At 34.1% G+C, this 17,576-nt stretch overlaps 1 protein-coding gene across 5 annotated transcripts in view; it reads right to left on the reverse strand.

Moving 5' to 3' along the window:
- Kiaa1328 (KIAA1328 ortholog) overlaps nucleotides 1-17,576 on the reverse strand; it is a 266,616-nt gene that overhangs the window by 168,566 nt on the left and 80,474 nt on the right. For all 5 annotated transcript variants that reach the window (XR_004514763.1, XM_033757356.1, XM_033757355.1 and 2 more), the window contains one exon: nucleotides 7,797-7,924. Coding sequence is in view for 4 of the 5 variants with exons in the window: in XM_033757356.1 (XP_033613247.1) it covers nucleotides 7,797-7,924 (128 nt within the window). In the remaining variant the exon portion in view is untranslated. The remainder of the gene's footprint in view (nucleotides 1-7,796; nucleotides 7,925-17,576) is intronic.

The raw sequence follows: 17,576 nt of genomic DNA on the forward strand, positions 1-17,576 counted from the left end.
TACTTGCTGCTCTGTCAAGAACATTCCTTCCCTGGCTCTTTATATGGCTGGTTTCAAACTCTAAAACATTTAGAAGCCAATGTACAAGAATATGTTATGCTTTGGAGAAAGGAAGGACTCAAAGAGCACAAACCATAAAAGATTGATAAATTCAACTATCATTAAATTAAAAACTTTCACTTATCAAAAACACCATAAAGACAAACTACAAATTGCTCAAAGATGTTTGTAACACATACAGCCAATAAAAGACTAACATAGAGATTATATGCAGAATTTCTACAAATTAATATGAAAAGCTAAATTGCTCATAAGTGGGCAAAAACTTGAAAAATGTATTTCAATGAAAAGGCAAATGACAATAGGCATATGAAAAGATGTTCAACTCCACTAGTCATCTTAGGAATGCAAATTAAAATGGCTATATCATTGTGGCTGTATGCTACACTTCTGGCATCCAACAACTATATCTCCCAGTAGTTCCTTTCCCCTTGAATTTAGTCCAACAAATTATTCATTTTGACCAACACTGTTCTACCTAAATTCCCAAAGGCTTCCATTTTTTCATTTTGGGAACCCTAAGACTCCAGGGAAGAAGTCTAACATCTTTACGTGAGCCATGTAGAGTCTACATCCAGCAAGAGGACCTGAGCCAACATGAAGAAAAAAAAAAAAGAGTCTCAGCATTGGCAGTATCACAGCCAACATGCTATGTAGTTGCCTGGAGCCATATGAGGGACCACAGGCAAGATCAGCAAAAGGCATCCAACTGAACCTAGCTCAATTGTAGAATGTTAGTTGTTTGTCTAAGTTGTGTAGTTTGTTAAACAGCAATAAATGATGGAAATGGATTTTTTTGTTTTTATCTTCCAAAAGCTTGAAAGGTTAAAAAAAAACTCTGCCAAGTATCCCCGGGGGGGGGGGTCTATGAAATTAAACCCTGAGATTTTTCTTTTTCAAAGGGAATACACGAACTAGTATTAGTTAACTTGAGGTTAGTTAACTAGACTTCATGGTATTTATAGAAGTCTTTTGGCACAGAGAGGAAGGAATATGGAAAGACAATTTGCAATACTCAAGTAATAAAAGCCAGTGTGAATTTTTTTTTTCAATTTTTTGAGACAGGGTCTCACTATGTAATTGAGACTGACCTGGAACTCACTATGTAGCCCAGGCTGGTTTCAAACTCACAGCAATCCTCCTGGCTCAACCTCCCGAGTGCTGGGATTACAGGCATGCGCCACCACGCCCAGCTTGCCAGTGTGAATTTTAATTGCTCACTATACTAAAATGATTAAGCCATGCTATACCTAACTACACTCTGCAGCCATAGTGGAAAATGCCAAAATAGTTCAGTAACAAACACAGAATCCAAAACTGTAAGTACACAACTGTAGAATTGTATTTTTCAAATATACAGGTAAAAATCAGAAGAATTACACAAGTAATCATTATTATTCAGTTTAGCCTGGTTTGACGATCTAGAATAGATACGTGTGATTTTCAAAAAAGTATACAGAAGCTGATCCCTTCTCTCACGGTAGTAACAAAAGATATACAATACCAGTAATTTGTGTAATTATCTGAATAAAAAACTGACTATAATAAATCTAACAATGGATAAAACATTGATAAGCACATTATTTAGAAGTCAGTAAAAACTGGTGCAAATAAAACCTCAGTATCTGAAGTTAGCTTCAAGGCAAGTATTCTAGATGTTAGAATAATGTTGAAGTTAATTTTTGTGCATGGTATGAAGAAAGGGTCTATGGTTTATCTTTTCTTTTTTAAAAATTTTTGGTACCAGGATTGAACTCGGGACCTTCCACTTGCAAGGCAGGTGGTGGAACCAGTGAGCTAAATCCCCAGCCCTTGTTTATCTTATTTTTTTTGTCCATCACATCATGTTTTGCTGAAAAAATTGTTCTTTCCCCCATTTAATTACCTGAGCACCTTTGTAAATAACTCAATTCACTATAATTGTTAAGTGTATTTCTGAATTAACAATTTTGTTCCATGGATTTATGCGTCCATTCTTATGGCAGTACTACATTGTCTTGAAAATTATATGTATTTGTTGTCTATTTCTGTATAATAACTCACAACAAATGCAGTGGCTTAAAGTAACATAGACTCAGTAGCTCATAGTTTTGTGGGTCAGAATCCCAGAATCCTAGATTTCACTGGGTTCTCTGATTGATTTAGCAAAAACTGAATTCATTGTCAGCAGGCTGTGGTCTAATTAGGAATTATTAATGAATTCTCCATGCTCAATAAGGTTGTTGACAGAATACAGTTCTTTGTGGCTGTAGGACTCAGAAATCTTCACTTTTTTTTTTGCTACTGGCCAGCCTATTCTTAGCTTCTAGTCCTCTCTATCTTTAAAGCCCCTAATGTGTTGAATTCTTCCTACTTCAAATTTCTCTGACTTCCTCTTTTGCTCACAACAGGAAAAAGTTTTTATTTTCTTAAGGGATTAAGACTAGGTATACCTAGATAATCTTTCTTACTATGTATTGTAACACAGTACTCAGAGTAAAAGGAGTCGAGGGTAAAAGTCATATGGGCCACCTAAAAATTCTACCTACTGTCGTATAGCTTTAGAATGGAATTTTGAAACTGTAAAAAAGGCAACCCTCCACTTCATTCATCTTTCTCAAATTGTTTTGGCTATTCTCATTTCTTTGTATCTGCATGTAGATTTTTGGATTGTTTCATCAGTTCCTATTAAAAAGAAATTATCGAAATCTACTATAATTCTGATACAGATAACAAAACATCTATAGATCAATTTTGAAAGAGATTCCATTTTAACATTTGAGTCCAATAATCCATGAACTTGAAATCTAATTTCATTAATTTAGATTTTTTAAAGCTTTCAGCAATATTCTGTAGTTTTTATTGTACAAGTTTTACACTTCTTTTGTTAAATATATTCTTTTCTAATTGTTCAGCGGTACCAATCACAAATGGAACTGACTTTTGCATATGTATCATGTATTCTGCACTGATTAATTTTGTCAGTTTTTTTAATCTTTAGATTTTCTTTTTTCTTTCCTTTCTTTCTTTCTTTCTTTTTTTTTTTTTTTTTTTTTTTTTTTTTGTACTGGGGATCAAACTCAGGACCTTGTGCTTATGAGGCAGGTGGAGGCACCACTGAGCTAATTCCCCAGTCCCTAATCTTCAGATTTTCTACATAGAGGGATCCCATTATTTGTGATTAGACTGTTTTACTTCCTTTCAACTTACATAATTCCAGAAATATATAGGAAATGTGTTCAAACATAGCTCCTTTCTCTGCTTTGTACAAATGTGCACACGTACACGCATTATCTTTATACCTTACAAATTATTCAAGATAGTTTCTAATTATTGTTTTAGTGGGGTATCTGTAACTTTACTTGAGAGAAAAACACACAATTACCATTACTGGTGCTCTTTTTCTCTCTGTTAATTTAAGTCACAGATTTATGTTATTTCCTTTTATCTGAACAGACTTTGATTAAGATTCATCATAAGGCAGATACACTATCAACTAGTATAGCATTTATAGTAGCATTTGGCAACATATTTATGTGATTTTCATTTTTGAATAATAGTTTTGCTTAATTTCTAAAGGTACCCTAGCCTAGTTCTTTGAATATGTCATCCCACTATTGCTGTCTTCCATTGTTTCTGATGAGAAGTCAACTGTTAATACTATTTTTCTTTTCCCTTTTAACCTTTTATTTTGTGAGTAACTTAGTATAAAGACTATGACACCTTAAATTTGTTTTCTTTTTGTCAATTAGAAGTATTGTCAAGTTTCTTGAATTATTGATAAAGTTAGAGCTTATTATAACAAAGTGGTAGTGTAGCTCAAATGTAGCTTCTATTAAATAAGAAATTACATACATATTATACATTAAAAACAGTAAAATACAAAGAATAAAATTAGAGAGAATTAAATAAGGAACTTTATTACTATATGTCTATATGTTGGTACTTAAAATTTAAGCAACAAAATTAATGAAAATAGACAAAGGATATGAAGTAATTTCAAGACTGTGTGGCCCTAAGCACTACCAAAACTCTTTTAATAAAGCTACAACAACAACAGTGGTAGAAATCACTAAGAGACATTACACATGGACATAGCAATGATTTACCTTTAGCATATTTTAGATTCCTGACCAGTACATGACCCAATTCTATATTAAAAGACATGGGATAAGTAGTCATTGGGAAAATGAAGTTTCTGTATAAGTATTTTAACCAAATCAGAACAGCAATGATTCATCAATATCCACTTTAATAGCTTAAAAAGTGATAATTTTATTCACTTTAAAGAAAAGAGAAATCCCAGAAAAAATTCTAAAGCTACTTCTTTATATTTATGTGCCAAAATGATAGAAATATTAAGGTAGGTTTGCACACCAACACTGTCAAACTAGAAGAGGAAAAGCTATTCAAAATGCTGTCTTAATATAAATAGTACAGAAAAAATACACTTTTTAAATTGTATCAAATGAGATGAAAATAGAAGTTATAAGCATTATAGTTTGAGATGTTTTTAAATTTAGATACATAATATTAAAATAACACTCAATTGTGGCAATATTCTAATATGTACATGTGCCACAACTACAATTATTATATCCTTCTATATCTATCCAAGACTAAGATTATACAATGGGTAAGCACTATGTCTTAAGATGAGACATGAAGTCCTATTTATTTCACTTAAGAGTATTGCCTCAATATGCATCTATTTAGCTATAAATGTTTCTAGTTTCTCATTCTGTATAGCTGAGTAGGACTCCATTTTATTAAAAACAAAAACAAAACACCACACATTTTCTTTATCCAGTCTCCCGTTGAGGGGCAACTGGGCTGCTTCCAAGTTTTAGCTATTACAAATTGTGCTGCTATGAACACGGGTGCACATATATCATTGGGGTATGATTCTTTTAATTCTTTGGGGTAAAAGTATAAATAAGGACTAAAAGGTATAATAGATAATGTGAAAAAGGAAGAAAAGGTGCAAAGGGGAAATGGGAGTGTGCGGGAAAAAGGGAGTGGAAATATGAGAAAAGGAAAAAATGGAAATAAAGTCTTTGCAGAAAAGGAGGATGTAGGGGTTAACTGGAGGGCAGAGGAGAGGGGAAAAATAAGAACCAAGATGGATTATGTAAAGGTGAAAATTTGCAATGATAAACATCATTATATTGTATACCTCAAATGTACCAATAAAATTAATTTTTAAAAAGATGAGATATGAAGTGATGCACATATGTCAATGAAATGCTTCAATTTAAAGAGAACAAGTGAAGAACATCCTAGAACCCATAATGAAGAACTTGTCAAGCTGAATGAATTACAAAATGAATGAGGAATGCATTCATCTTTGAGACAAAGCAAGAAAGAGAGTAAGGAGCAAAGAAGAAAAAAAAAAAACCTTGTAGATGAATCATTTTATTTCCAAGGAAACAGGAGAAGTTGAAATATAAAATCATAAGCTAGGATATGTGCTTAATAAAACTATGGAGAACTATGGATTTAATAAAACTGTAAGAAAACCCTGTAGTATGTAATCTTAGCAGATGGCAGCTGACACAAAGAAAAAAACAGAACAAATCTCTCAAAGACAAGTTCCTTACAAAAAATGAGCTACCATTCCCAATACCAAATCTGGACACAAAATTAAAATTTGTTATTTTAAGAATAAAATTTTATGTTTTATTTGACATTGCGGCTTCTTACAAGGAAAGAAGTAGTTCTCCCCATGTCTAGTATGTATGTTCTAGTGTTCAAAAACCTATTATTAAGAGTTAAGGAAAGTTAGTCATGAAATAAGGATATCTGAAGAAAATTTTCAACAATTTTTAGCTATCTCCAGTTTAACTCATGTTTCTTGTTTCACAAAACTATACCACCACACTGCTGGGCTCCTAGAAAAAAAAAGAACTAGAAAAAAAATCCAAAAATTCATTTGGAACCATAAGACACCTAGAATAGCAAAAGCCATCCTAGGCAACAGACACATGGCACCAGGTATAACAATTCCCAATGTGAAACTATACTACAAAGCCACTGTGATAAAAACAGCATGGTACTGGCAAAGAAATAGGCCTGAGGATCAGTGGAACAGACTGGAAGACACAAAAACAAACCCAGATGTACTCAGCTACCTCATCTTTGACAAAGGAGCTGACCATGCTCAGTGGAGGAAAGATAGCCTCTTTAATAAATGGTGTTGGAAAAACTGCATGTCACACCTGCCACAGATTAAAATTAGACCCTTATCTTTCGCCATGCACTAAATTAAAATCCAAGTGGATTAAAGATCTAAATACCAAAACAGAAACATTAAACTTGCTGGAAGGTAAGTTAGGCAGAACTCTGGAAGACATTGGTATAGGAAAAGACTTTATGAATAAATCCTCAGTAGCACGGGAACTAGCAGAATCAACAACTGGGATCTCATCTCACTAAAAAGCTTCTGTACTTCAAAAGAAACCATCAGCAGAACTAAGAGACAATCTACAATGTGGGAAAAAACTTTTACCAGCTGTTCCTCAGATAACGGACTATTATCAAGGATCTATAAAGAACTCAAAACAATCAGTCCCCCCAAATATAAAGACCCAATTCAAAAATGGGCATCCAAAATGGACATTTCTCAGACAAAGAAGTAAAAGCAGCAAGAAAATATTTGAAAAAATGTTCCACATCACTGGTCATTCGAGAGATGCAGATGAAAACAACACTGAGATTCCACCTCACCCCACAAAGAATGGCTGCTATCAAGAAATCACACAATAACAAATGTTGGCGGGGTTGTGGGGAGAAAGGAACCCTTCTCCATTGTTGGTGGGAGTGCAGACTAGTGCAACCACTATGGAAATCAATATGGAGATACCTCAAAGAGCTTGGACTGGAGGTTCCATTTGACCCAGCCATCCCTCTGTTGGGTATCTTTCCAAGAGAACTAAAAGAATCATATCACAGAGAAGTATGGGCACCCATGTTTATAGCGGCACAATGTGTAATAGCTAAATCTTGGAAACAGCCCATTTGCCCATCCGTTGGAAACTGGATAAAGAAGATGTGGTTTTTCTATAAAATGGAATATTACTCAGCCATAAAGAACGAGAAAATAGATTCATTCATAGGAAAATGGATACATATTGAAGATATACTCCTAAGTGAAATAAGTAAGTCACACATGTGTAAATACCAAATAGTTTCCCTGGTGTGAATAATCTGCAATAATGCATAAGATCCTAATAAGATTACTGACATTGTGAAATGGGAAGAAAGGAGCTAAAGGTGTAGGGAAGGTGGGATGGGTAGGGGAAGAGTAAAAAGGGAAAAGAAAAAAATGTGAGATAATGAAAAGACGAAAATAAAGTGTTTGCAGATGGGGAGGGGAGGAGGGGGTGAAGGGAGGGCAGAGGTAAGGGGAAAAAATGAGAATCAAGACTTGTCATGTAGAGGTACAAGATCCCAACAATGAATGTAACTGTACTGTATACCTAAAATGTACCAATAAACTCAATTAAAGCTGAAAAAAAAAGAGTTCCCTCACTAATCCACAGGCTGCTTCAAGTTCTTATTCATGACATCTGACCCGAGGAATAGGAAAGGAAAAGGAAAGAGAAAGAGTAAAAGACATCAGCTCAATCACATTTTGTATTTGCGTATTTTATGACAATAATATATAGTGTGAGACTACTAACATAAAAGGCAAATGACACTTCTGACATCTTGCTGATCCATTAGAGACAAGAAAGGATAAGAATAAAGATGCTTACCTGTTGCTCTTGCATTCTAGCAGCACTCAGTTCTGAGAGAGATATGGTGAGCTTCTCTTGCTGTTCTGATAGGTATTTCTGATACAGACTTAGAAGTTCTTGGCATTCTCTATATTGTAGCTGAAGAGGTGAGATTGAACATTAAGGGAAAAAATAACTAAAAAAATGATTCAAACTGCATACATAAGTACTGCTTTTTCAGATTCCAATAAAACAGAGATAGAAATGTAGTATTTGGCAAGAGAATGGTGAGTATAATGTCATCAGCTGAAAACTGATGTATACGATCTCTCTCTCTCTCTCTCTCTCTCTCTATGTATGTGTGTGTGTGTGTGTGTGTGTGTGTGTGTGTGTATCATGAAAGAATAATTCAGAGAGTAGTAATGGTTATCCTAGTCAAAAGTTATTTGCCTCAATTCTTTAACTCTGAAAAGTAAAACAAATGCAGGCATACAAAGGAATTCCTACTTCAAGCCATTCTAAACATAAAATGAAAATAAACCACTGATCTAAATGTAAGAGCTAAAATTATTTAAAACTCTTAAAAAAAACTTAGAAGTACATATTTGTGACTTTGGATTAGGCGACAATCACCTAGAAGCACAAGCAATCCACAAAACAATAGATCTATTGAATTTAAAATTTAGAACTCTTTGTGCTTTAAAAAATACTATTAAGAAATTAAAATGACAACCCTTAGAATGAAAGAAAATATTTGGAAATCAATACATGATAAAGGACTTGAATCCAAACTATATAAAGACCTTGTACACAACAAGCAAAAGATTATTAGCCTACTACATGCCACCTCTTTCTCATTTTTTTGCCTGCCCAACATTTGCTGTGTTATTCAACAAAGCCTCCGATAGACAATAGTCACCGCTGAGAATCCTTAATTCCCCAGTCTCTTTTTGCTCCAAATCTAGATTTTTTTTTCAAAATAGAGCTTCAGTGATGATTGCTAAGTAGTCTTTTGCCTTCTGATGTACCCTGCAAAATGTCTGTCACTAGTCATTTAGGAATGAATTCACTATTAGCATATATTTTTGTAACTTTATGCTAGCTCTCTGTTCACATACCTGGTGCTATTTATTGAATAAGAAAAGTTTTTTCTAATTTTCAACTTACCCTAAAAGTCATTATCTGTGTATAACTCAAAGAACTAGGATTAGAGGCTCCACTTGACCCATCTATCCCTCTGCTGGGTATCTTTCCAAAAGAATTAAAAGAATCATCCCACAGTGATAAATGCACACCCATGACTATAGCGGCACATTTTGTAATAGCTAAAAGTTGGAAACAGTCCATTTGACCATCAGTTGAAGACTGGATAAAGAAGATGTGGTTTTTCTATAAAATGGAGTACTACTTAGCCATAAAGAATGAGAAACTAGAGTCATTCATAGGAAAATGGATGCATATTGGGGCCATATTCTTAAGTGAAATAAATAACACACGTGTAAATACTGAATAGTTTCTCTGCTGTGAAAAACTAAAAATATAAATTATATAACTGATAATGTGAAATAGGAAGTAAAGGGCTAAAGGTGTAGGGGAAGTGGGAAGAATAGGGGAAAGGAAATAAGGGTCAAGAAAAAATATGAGAAAAGGAAAAAATGGAAACAAAGTGTTTGTAAATAGGGGAGGATGGAGAGGGTTAAGGGAGGGCAGGGGAATGGGGAAAAAATGAGAACCAAGATCTGTCATGTAAAGGTACAAGATCCCAGTGATGAATGTAACTGTACTGTATACTCAAAAAGTACCAATAAACTCAATAAGATTAAAAAAAAAGATTATTAGCCTGATTTCAAAATGGGAAGAATAGGGCTGGGGATTTAGATCAGTGGTTATGCTGCCTGCCTCCCAAGTGCAAGGTCCCAAGTTCAGTCCCCAGTACCAAAATAAAAAAAGAGGGGGTGGGAGTAGCTTTCTCAAAAGAAAATATATAAATGGCCAAGAATCACTAGAAAAGATGCTAAACATAAACAGTCATTAGGGAAATGGGAACTGACATCACAGCGAGAAACTGCATCATATCCACTAGCAGAGCCACAATTTAAAAAAAAAGACTAATAGCAAATGCTGATAAAAACATGGAAAAGACTAACTTTGAACATAGCTGAAGGAAAAGTAATACTGTGCCACCACTTTGGAAGATAATTTAGCCGTGTTTCAAAAAGACACAATTACCATGTAACCCAGAAATTCTACCCAAGAGAACTTCTTACCCAAAGCATAACCACACAAAAACTCAAACATGCATATTCAGAGCATCATTAGTGAAAAAAACCCATATGTCTACCAACTAATGGAATATTGGTCATAAAAAAGTATATCAACCACGAAAACATATAAAGTAAGAAAAGACAGACCAAAATGGTCATATATTATGTGATTTTATTTTTATGAAATGTCCAGGACAGGCAAGTCCTTACAGAAAGAATGTAGAGTTGTAGTTGGTAGAGATTAAGGGAGAAGAAAAGAAGAGTAACTGCTAGGTAAAGGTTTGGCAAATAAGGTAATGAATATGTTCTGCAGTGAGGTAGCAGTGGTGTTTGTACTCCTTTGAGAACATACTCAAGGTAATTTAAGTGTGCACTTGGAAAGGGTGAGTTTTATGTTAATTAGATCTTGATAAAGCTATTGAAAATTAAATGTGAAGTAAAAATGATGATTCTGTTTTGGTGAAAATAATTACTGCATAATTTACATAGGACGTTCCTAACTATATTAAATATAAATTAAATATAAAGAGAGTGCAATTTGATCTTTGTCTTATTTTGTGTAACATCAGTTTAATCCATGCTTCATTAATAAAACCATAACCTATAAATTTTCTGTCCATATATGTATTTTTTCTCCTATATTCTTTACCAGCTAGGATAAAGAATTTGCAAACCTAACCTGAGGTACCCCTGTTCACAGCTCCTAAAATCTGAGAAGTAATCAAAATGAAAATACTCAACCAAAAAAATTCACTAAACTTTGTAGACTGAGTGACTGGCAGATAGTTTTAGCCAAGACAAAGTTCTGTTTCTTACTTTTAACTATGGTAACTTCCTTCTAAGGCTCTTTTTTCCTTCAGATCATTTCTGAATCTCCTTCTTAACACTTATGTATGCTATTCATATAAGAATCACTGTCGAATGGGATTATTTTGCATAAATACTGTTTCAACAGGTCAATTTTCAACATGATTAAGAGCAGGAATAATATCTCTTAAATAACAAAAATGGTGAATGGTTTCAGTATTCCTTGACAGTTTCATGATGTAATCATTGCTTCTTGGCAGATTCTTCCTCTAATAATTTTTGTCAATCATGCCTGCATAATAACCAATTGCTTCATTATTCTCATTATTAACCTTCAATAAAAAAGCAGTAAGAGATGGCTTGCAGAAGAAGTGCTGGTCCATGGTAAAGGACAGGTTATCAAGCTTAGAGAATACATTAATTAGGAAGCTTATTGAATACTTGGTGTCTTTAACAACAGCAATTTAGAGCAATGAACTTTGGTCTAAATAAGCTAATAGGTTTTTAAAGCAAATCTGTGTTCCAGTAGACTGGTTTTACATTTCTATGTTTTTTGTTAGCAAGTTCCAAAAGACTAGATGATTTGTGGTGGTTGCAGGAGTCTCTGCTAGCTATTATGTATATAAAAAAATTTGTTATTTAGGCCATTACCATAGGCAGTAATGTTTGTACTAGGTGACCATATTAGCTTGGTCACAGAATATGTATTTTACTTTAAAAAAAAACCAAAGGTAACTATACAGCCTAGGAGTTAAATGTCAACATTTGAGAGAAATTATAAGCAAATTCATTTAAATACATGCCATGTGGCAGAATATAAAAACAGGTACTGTAGCCCTATCTTTATCCTATTTTTATGTATTTCTTGATCTTACCAGATTTTAACATGCCCCACTTTTCGTTCCTCCCTAGCATAAGATTTCAGCCTTCCATCTGGAGAGAGAGATTTATATTAGGAACATATAAATAGGGGGAGATGCCCTCTTCACTGATTTGGTGAGGTACAATGAAGAGAATATATGTTTTACTCACTCCTGGGCCAATGAGTGCAATAGGTAGAGAAACCCAAAGAAAGGTATAAATCAAACAATGGCATGAATTTAACATGTCGGTCTGTTTAAACAGTATTTAAGAACAGAGATAAATAAGCAGTCATTACAATCACTTCAAAGAAAGCCTTCATAGAATAACATATAAATTAGTATTAAGCAAGTCACATCAAAACAAACTATCAGCTGAAATGGGAAATTCTGCACAGCTTAAAAGCTTAACTCTAAAATGCAGTATACAGAAAAATAAAACTAAAGATCAGAGAAGAATGAACAGGGAGATGAGGGAAGGAGTAAAAAACAATTCTGAGGAAAAATTGGAGGCTGAAGGAAGAAGGTTCAGAGACAGGTTATACTACTAGCAGGTTGGCAAAGTAAAGAGATTGTTTTAAACTAAAAGAATTCTTCTGGTCCAGCAGAATCCCACCCCTACCACCAGATTTCACCTTATCTTAACTGGGATACTTGGATCAAGTACTTATAATCCTGATTTAAAACAGAATCACATGGAGGGAGGCTTCTGTGAGAGGAAAAAAAAAACAAAAAGAATTATTAAGTTAAAAAAAATCATTTGTTTAGCATCAAGACTCCTAGGAAAATGGGTGAATCCCATTCTGGGATAGGGAAAGTTCAAAGTGAGCTTGAAATGTCTATGCTAATGCAAGAAAGTAAAGTGTTCAAAGACAAATAGGGGATTCATCACAGAAATCGGAGCTAGCCTGAAGGGAATTGCTGTACGGTTAGCCAAATTTGGGCAGTTTGTGCACTGAAATAAGTAACTGTCCACAGGAATTAAAAAGAAGAAAGGAACATGTTAAATTATACCAAAAAGAAATAGACAAATTTAGAATATAAGATATTCTTCAACAAAAATAGCAACTGGTCTGAATTCTGAAAAAGGTCATGTCATAGGGAAAAAGGTCTGGGGTGGGATTAACAAACCAAACACATAACTAAAGTTCATGCAAGAACTATGACTGGGTCCTGGTAAAGTTGAAAAATAGCTATAAAAGATTCTTGGGACAACCAGGAAAACTGATTACTGACTTGGTAACAGTTGCAGAATTACTGCTGATTTTCTTAAGTATCATAATGTGGTTGATAAGGTAAAATGTTCTTGTTTTTAGGAGATAAATATGAAGTATTTAGGGCTAACATTAAGTGACAGCTGCCACTTTCAAGCAGTTCAAGCAAATAAATGTTATATATTTTATAAATGTAAATTTATAAGTAAACACACATATATATGAATATGTTATATATTAAATTTATATATTTATATAGGTTATTTAAATTTATATATACATAAACATATACACAGAAGTGGTAAAGGAATATAGTGAGAAAATAATTATTGAATCAGGTAAAAGGTATATGGTAACTCTGTAATAACCCATCAACTTTTTTTGTTTGAAAATTATTAAATAAAAAGTTGCAAGAAAACTTTTTTTGTTTTTGTTGTTTGCATTTTTGTTTTTATCTACTATTACATAATCTCTTCTGTCCTCCTATGTCTACCATAAGTTATCATGGGAGAAGCAGAATCCTACATGCCAGGTTAGCTTCCTAAGAACTCTCTAACAATCTGTGGTTTTAGTCATTAAGTTAGGTGACAAACTGTTACTGAGTACTCATTCCATGTTCTCATGATATAGTAACTAAAATCTGTCCTTGGGGCTAAGAAGAGGTACACCCAAAGCAAAGGCAGCAAAAAAGCTCATGCAAAAAGGCCTGCCAAGCTTTCTTCCAGGCATTGAACAAATGTTTTCTGAATACTATGTAACAGTCCTAAGATACAAGGCAATTACGTACAGTGGGTAAAAGCACATATTTAGGTATTAGTCCAACATTACTGGTTCAAATTTCTGGTTCTCAATCACCTAAACTTGGTCAAGAAAGAGAAAACAGGCTGTTGGCAAAAACAAAACAAAACTGATTGTAGGATGCTGTGGTTTGCAGAGCTAGAGAAGAATTCACATAAATGTTTATCTCCTTACTAAGTTGTGATCTACACAGGAGTTCAACTCACTGATACAAGACTAATTAATAGCTGACTGGAATATTTAAACAGCTCCTTTTGAGGTTTTTAAGTCTACTTTGTTTCTTACAGAATTTCAAAATTAAATGGTGCACAGTGAGATGTATTATTTGGTCTTTTGCTCAGGTCAGTAAGCCCTGAGATTTTTCAGGAATATACCTACACAATGGAAATTGTTCTAAATTTAAAGTAAGAACACTTACTTAAAAGTTTATATGTAGAGATCCTAAACAGTAAACTATCAATGTACAAGACTGATTTAATTTTCACTTTTTTATAGTTTCACACAATATTCTTAAGAGAATATACATTTTTAAGAATTCACCATAGACGTTAAAGATAACATTGAAAAAGCATTTCTGCTGACATACATTTTCTCTTGCTTCTAACCTACTTAAATATTTCTTTTATTTAAAGGCACTATATGCTTCAGCAAGACCCAAAGTAGAAATATTTTCCCTATTTGGAAGGTTGCTTCAAATCAATTCAGCTTTTTGTGAGTTACAAGAACTAGCATAGCATTGTAGAAGAAAAAGCTGTTATCGCACCCTTTCACCCAGGAAGTTTCTTTATAAGGTGCAGTGCATAACAATGAATAACACTTGCAAATTTCCAATTTCAAAAAGGAATTCCTAATAATACACACCAAGCTCTCTAGACCCTGAAAGGTGATCACTGAGTGAATAATGCTTTGTGAGGCTTCTCAGCCTTAGCTAAGGCGAAAAGACTTAGAAGCTCCTTAAAGAAAAGTTATCTCATTCTGCTCCCTATCTTCAAGTAAAAGATTTGTTCTTGTCATAACTTAAAACCCTCCATGAGCTATTAATTTCAGTATATGGTTTTCTGCTCTTTCTTCATACTCCTATATTTGTCTACTTGAACTATTTATGTCACTGTGCAAGGCCATTCGAGTGGAAACGTAAGCTGAGTTTAAGAGTCCCTTAATTTTCTCTTTTCCAATCTAAGTAATCCAGTGACTCTGTGTGTTTCTCATATATTTCGCTTTCTAGCTCTATCATTTTTGTACTTGTCATCTCTCCCTTCTTCAGATTCCTCAACAACCTTGTCATAATTAGTTATCGCTACAAACAAGTGGTTAAGAGTATCTGTGGATGGCTCAGTAAAACCTCTGAGGGTGTGGTGCTTCTAAATTAAGACAAAGATATCAATTTAATTCTCATTAAAAAAATCTGATTCTGTTAACAGTCTCATTTTACAAATAAATTTAAAGAACAACTAACAAGGTATCCAATGATACGCTGTCAGTGAACTGAGATGTGGTATGCACCGCAAGGACCATTACAGCAGTGTTTCTTTAAATGTAATATACAAAGGAATCACTTATGATCTTAGAAAGCAGATTCTGACCCAGTAGACCTGTGGTAAGGCCTAAGACCTTCCATTTCTACCACACTTCCAAGAGAAGGTGAAGCTGCCAGTCCCAGCAGCAGACTTTGAAAATGGAGATCATCTCTCAGAACTTTTTTCTAGGAGGAGGCTCATCCTCCTTCTTTACTTTTAAATATAGTACTTTATTGGGTTCCTTTGTTTCTTCCCTTATATCCATCACTGTAATGTTTGTGAGTTTATTTGTTTTAGTCAACTGCTTTTCTTTTGAAAGGAAGCATATAGAAAATAAGAGATGCAAAATAGTCCATTTTCTTCACTAAAAGAAAACCAAATTTTGTCTTTTCATAGTAGAATAATATTTCTATTGTGATTGACTACTGAAGTAATTAGTAAATACAGCCCTGTTTACCTTTCTCAAGCACACATTTAAGCCTAAGTTCACAGTGTGATTTTTGAATCAAGTACAACATTGCCAATAGCTAAGGCCTGTGGCAAAAGCATTTTCACCAGAGTTCATGCATTATAAAAATATCACCCAATAGTTACAATTTTAAGTAAAAAATCACACAAGTTCAGTAAAAAGGATTTGTAACTGGAATTAAAAAGGAAAAAGTTCTTATACAATGGAATCATATCTATTATTTTAAAGTTAAACTGGAAAAAGTATTAGGAATAACCCCATTACTTATCTCTTAAAAATGACCAAGACTACTGGTCACAAATATAAATTACTGCTCAGAGAAAAATTAAATTCTGCATAGAGGTTTATTATCTTAATACAGCAAATGCTGCAAAGACCAGATACTAAAACATTTTATGAATGTTTCACTGGTTCCTTATATAATTGAGCTTATGCGGACTGTTCAGCAGACTGATATTTTAAAAAGTGGTAAGAACCAGATTATTTCCCTGACCTTCCACCCAAGAAATGTTATAAAGGAGATTTCAAACACTCAAGGAGAAAAGTTTTACAATATCACTAAGATCGAGGATTTAGGCTTTTCTTTACTATGTACTATTTTAACACTTTTGACTACTGAATCAATCCAAGAGGCAATATTTAAAAGAATAAGCTCTGAGGCCTAGGCTTTAACTATATAAGAATGAGATCTACTGAAAAATTCAAAGTAATGAAAAGAATAGAGTCAATGATTTCTACTCTTTTTATGTGTGGGATTATTTTAAGCAATTCAGCTAGGAGGTAGAACCTTATCACATTTAGAATGTCTAGTAGCAATTTTTCTTTAAAAGTCTCATCTAAATCAACTCACCAAGTTTTACAATGGAGAGAGGAAAAACATCTTCTTTTGGACTGAGACATTAAATACAGCAAGATGTGTTCAATGCTAATAGCCAGAAAAAAAAATGTGGTGGAATTTCTGGCTGTAGATAAGATGAAATAAATACAGTTCTTCCCATTCCTCTTACAAAGTTCAGCTAAAACTCCTGGATGGACATCATACCAAAATAAATATAAGACAACTCTAGAAAATAGAAAGAAGGCAGACTAATTAGGGACTTTAGAACCCATGGAACATCACAGCAGTCAGTGAGTTACTTGGTTTTGATTTTGCATCCTGTCAGTTACTCAGAAACACTACTAAGCAAAGATTTTTAAAAAGGCATGAGAAAAATTTGTTTTCTCTAGCAAAAAAAAAAAAGAAGCCCAGCCAGACTAAACTTTTACCCAAGAACTGTTGAACACCAAATAAAAACCAGCAACCTCACCACTAGACTATTAGGTGCACCTCTACAACCTCTCCTCAGGGGAGACTGATGGGGGAGCCAGAACTTGAATTCCTGCTTCAACCTTGTCCTCTACCCTTATAATTATTAGTGGAGGCTTTATGAGGAGCTTGGAGTTCTAGTCCCATCCAACTTTAATGGGATGTTCCTCTTTGGTAGGGTAATATGTGGAAAAGCAAAATGAGAAGCCAGGAATTTTACTACGAATCAGCAGCAATAAGTAGAAGCCATCTGGGAAGCTCCTTCCTTTTCCTACAGGGGCTTAGTAGGTGGCTAAACTTCCATTCTCACCTGGCAGCCATGAGGTGTCTATGCCTGGTTTCAAAGGAGGTGAAGTGGGGATGCTGAACTTTCATTTCCTAACCTGGAAATAATGAAGCAGAGCTTCTTCTTTTCCCATGGATGTGATATCAGAAAAAGTCTGCTAAAGAGATGATTTAAATAAGACTTAATAATGTGAAATAAGAAGAACAGGGCTAAAGGTATAGGGGAAGTGGGAAGGGTAGGGGAAAGGAAACAGGGCAGGGGCATGGGGAAAAAATGAGAACCAAGATCTGTCATGTAA

This window comes from Fukomys damarensis, unplaced genomic scaffold (genome assembly GCF_012274545.1).
Source record: "Fukomys damarensis isolate Sample0158 unplaced genomic scaffold, DMR_v1.0_HiC HiC_scaffold_30, whole genome shotgun sequence".
Classification (NCBI taxonomy): domain Eukaryota; kingdom Metazoa; phylum Chordata; class Mammalia; order Rodentia; family Bathyergidae; genus Fukomys; species Fukomys damarensis.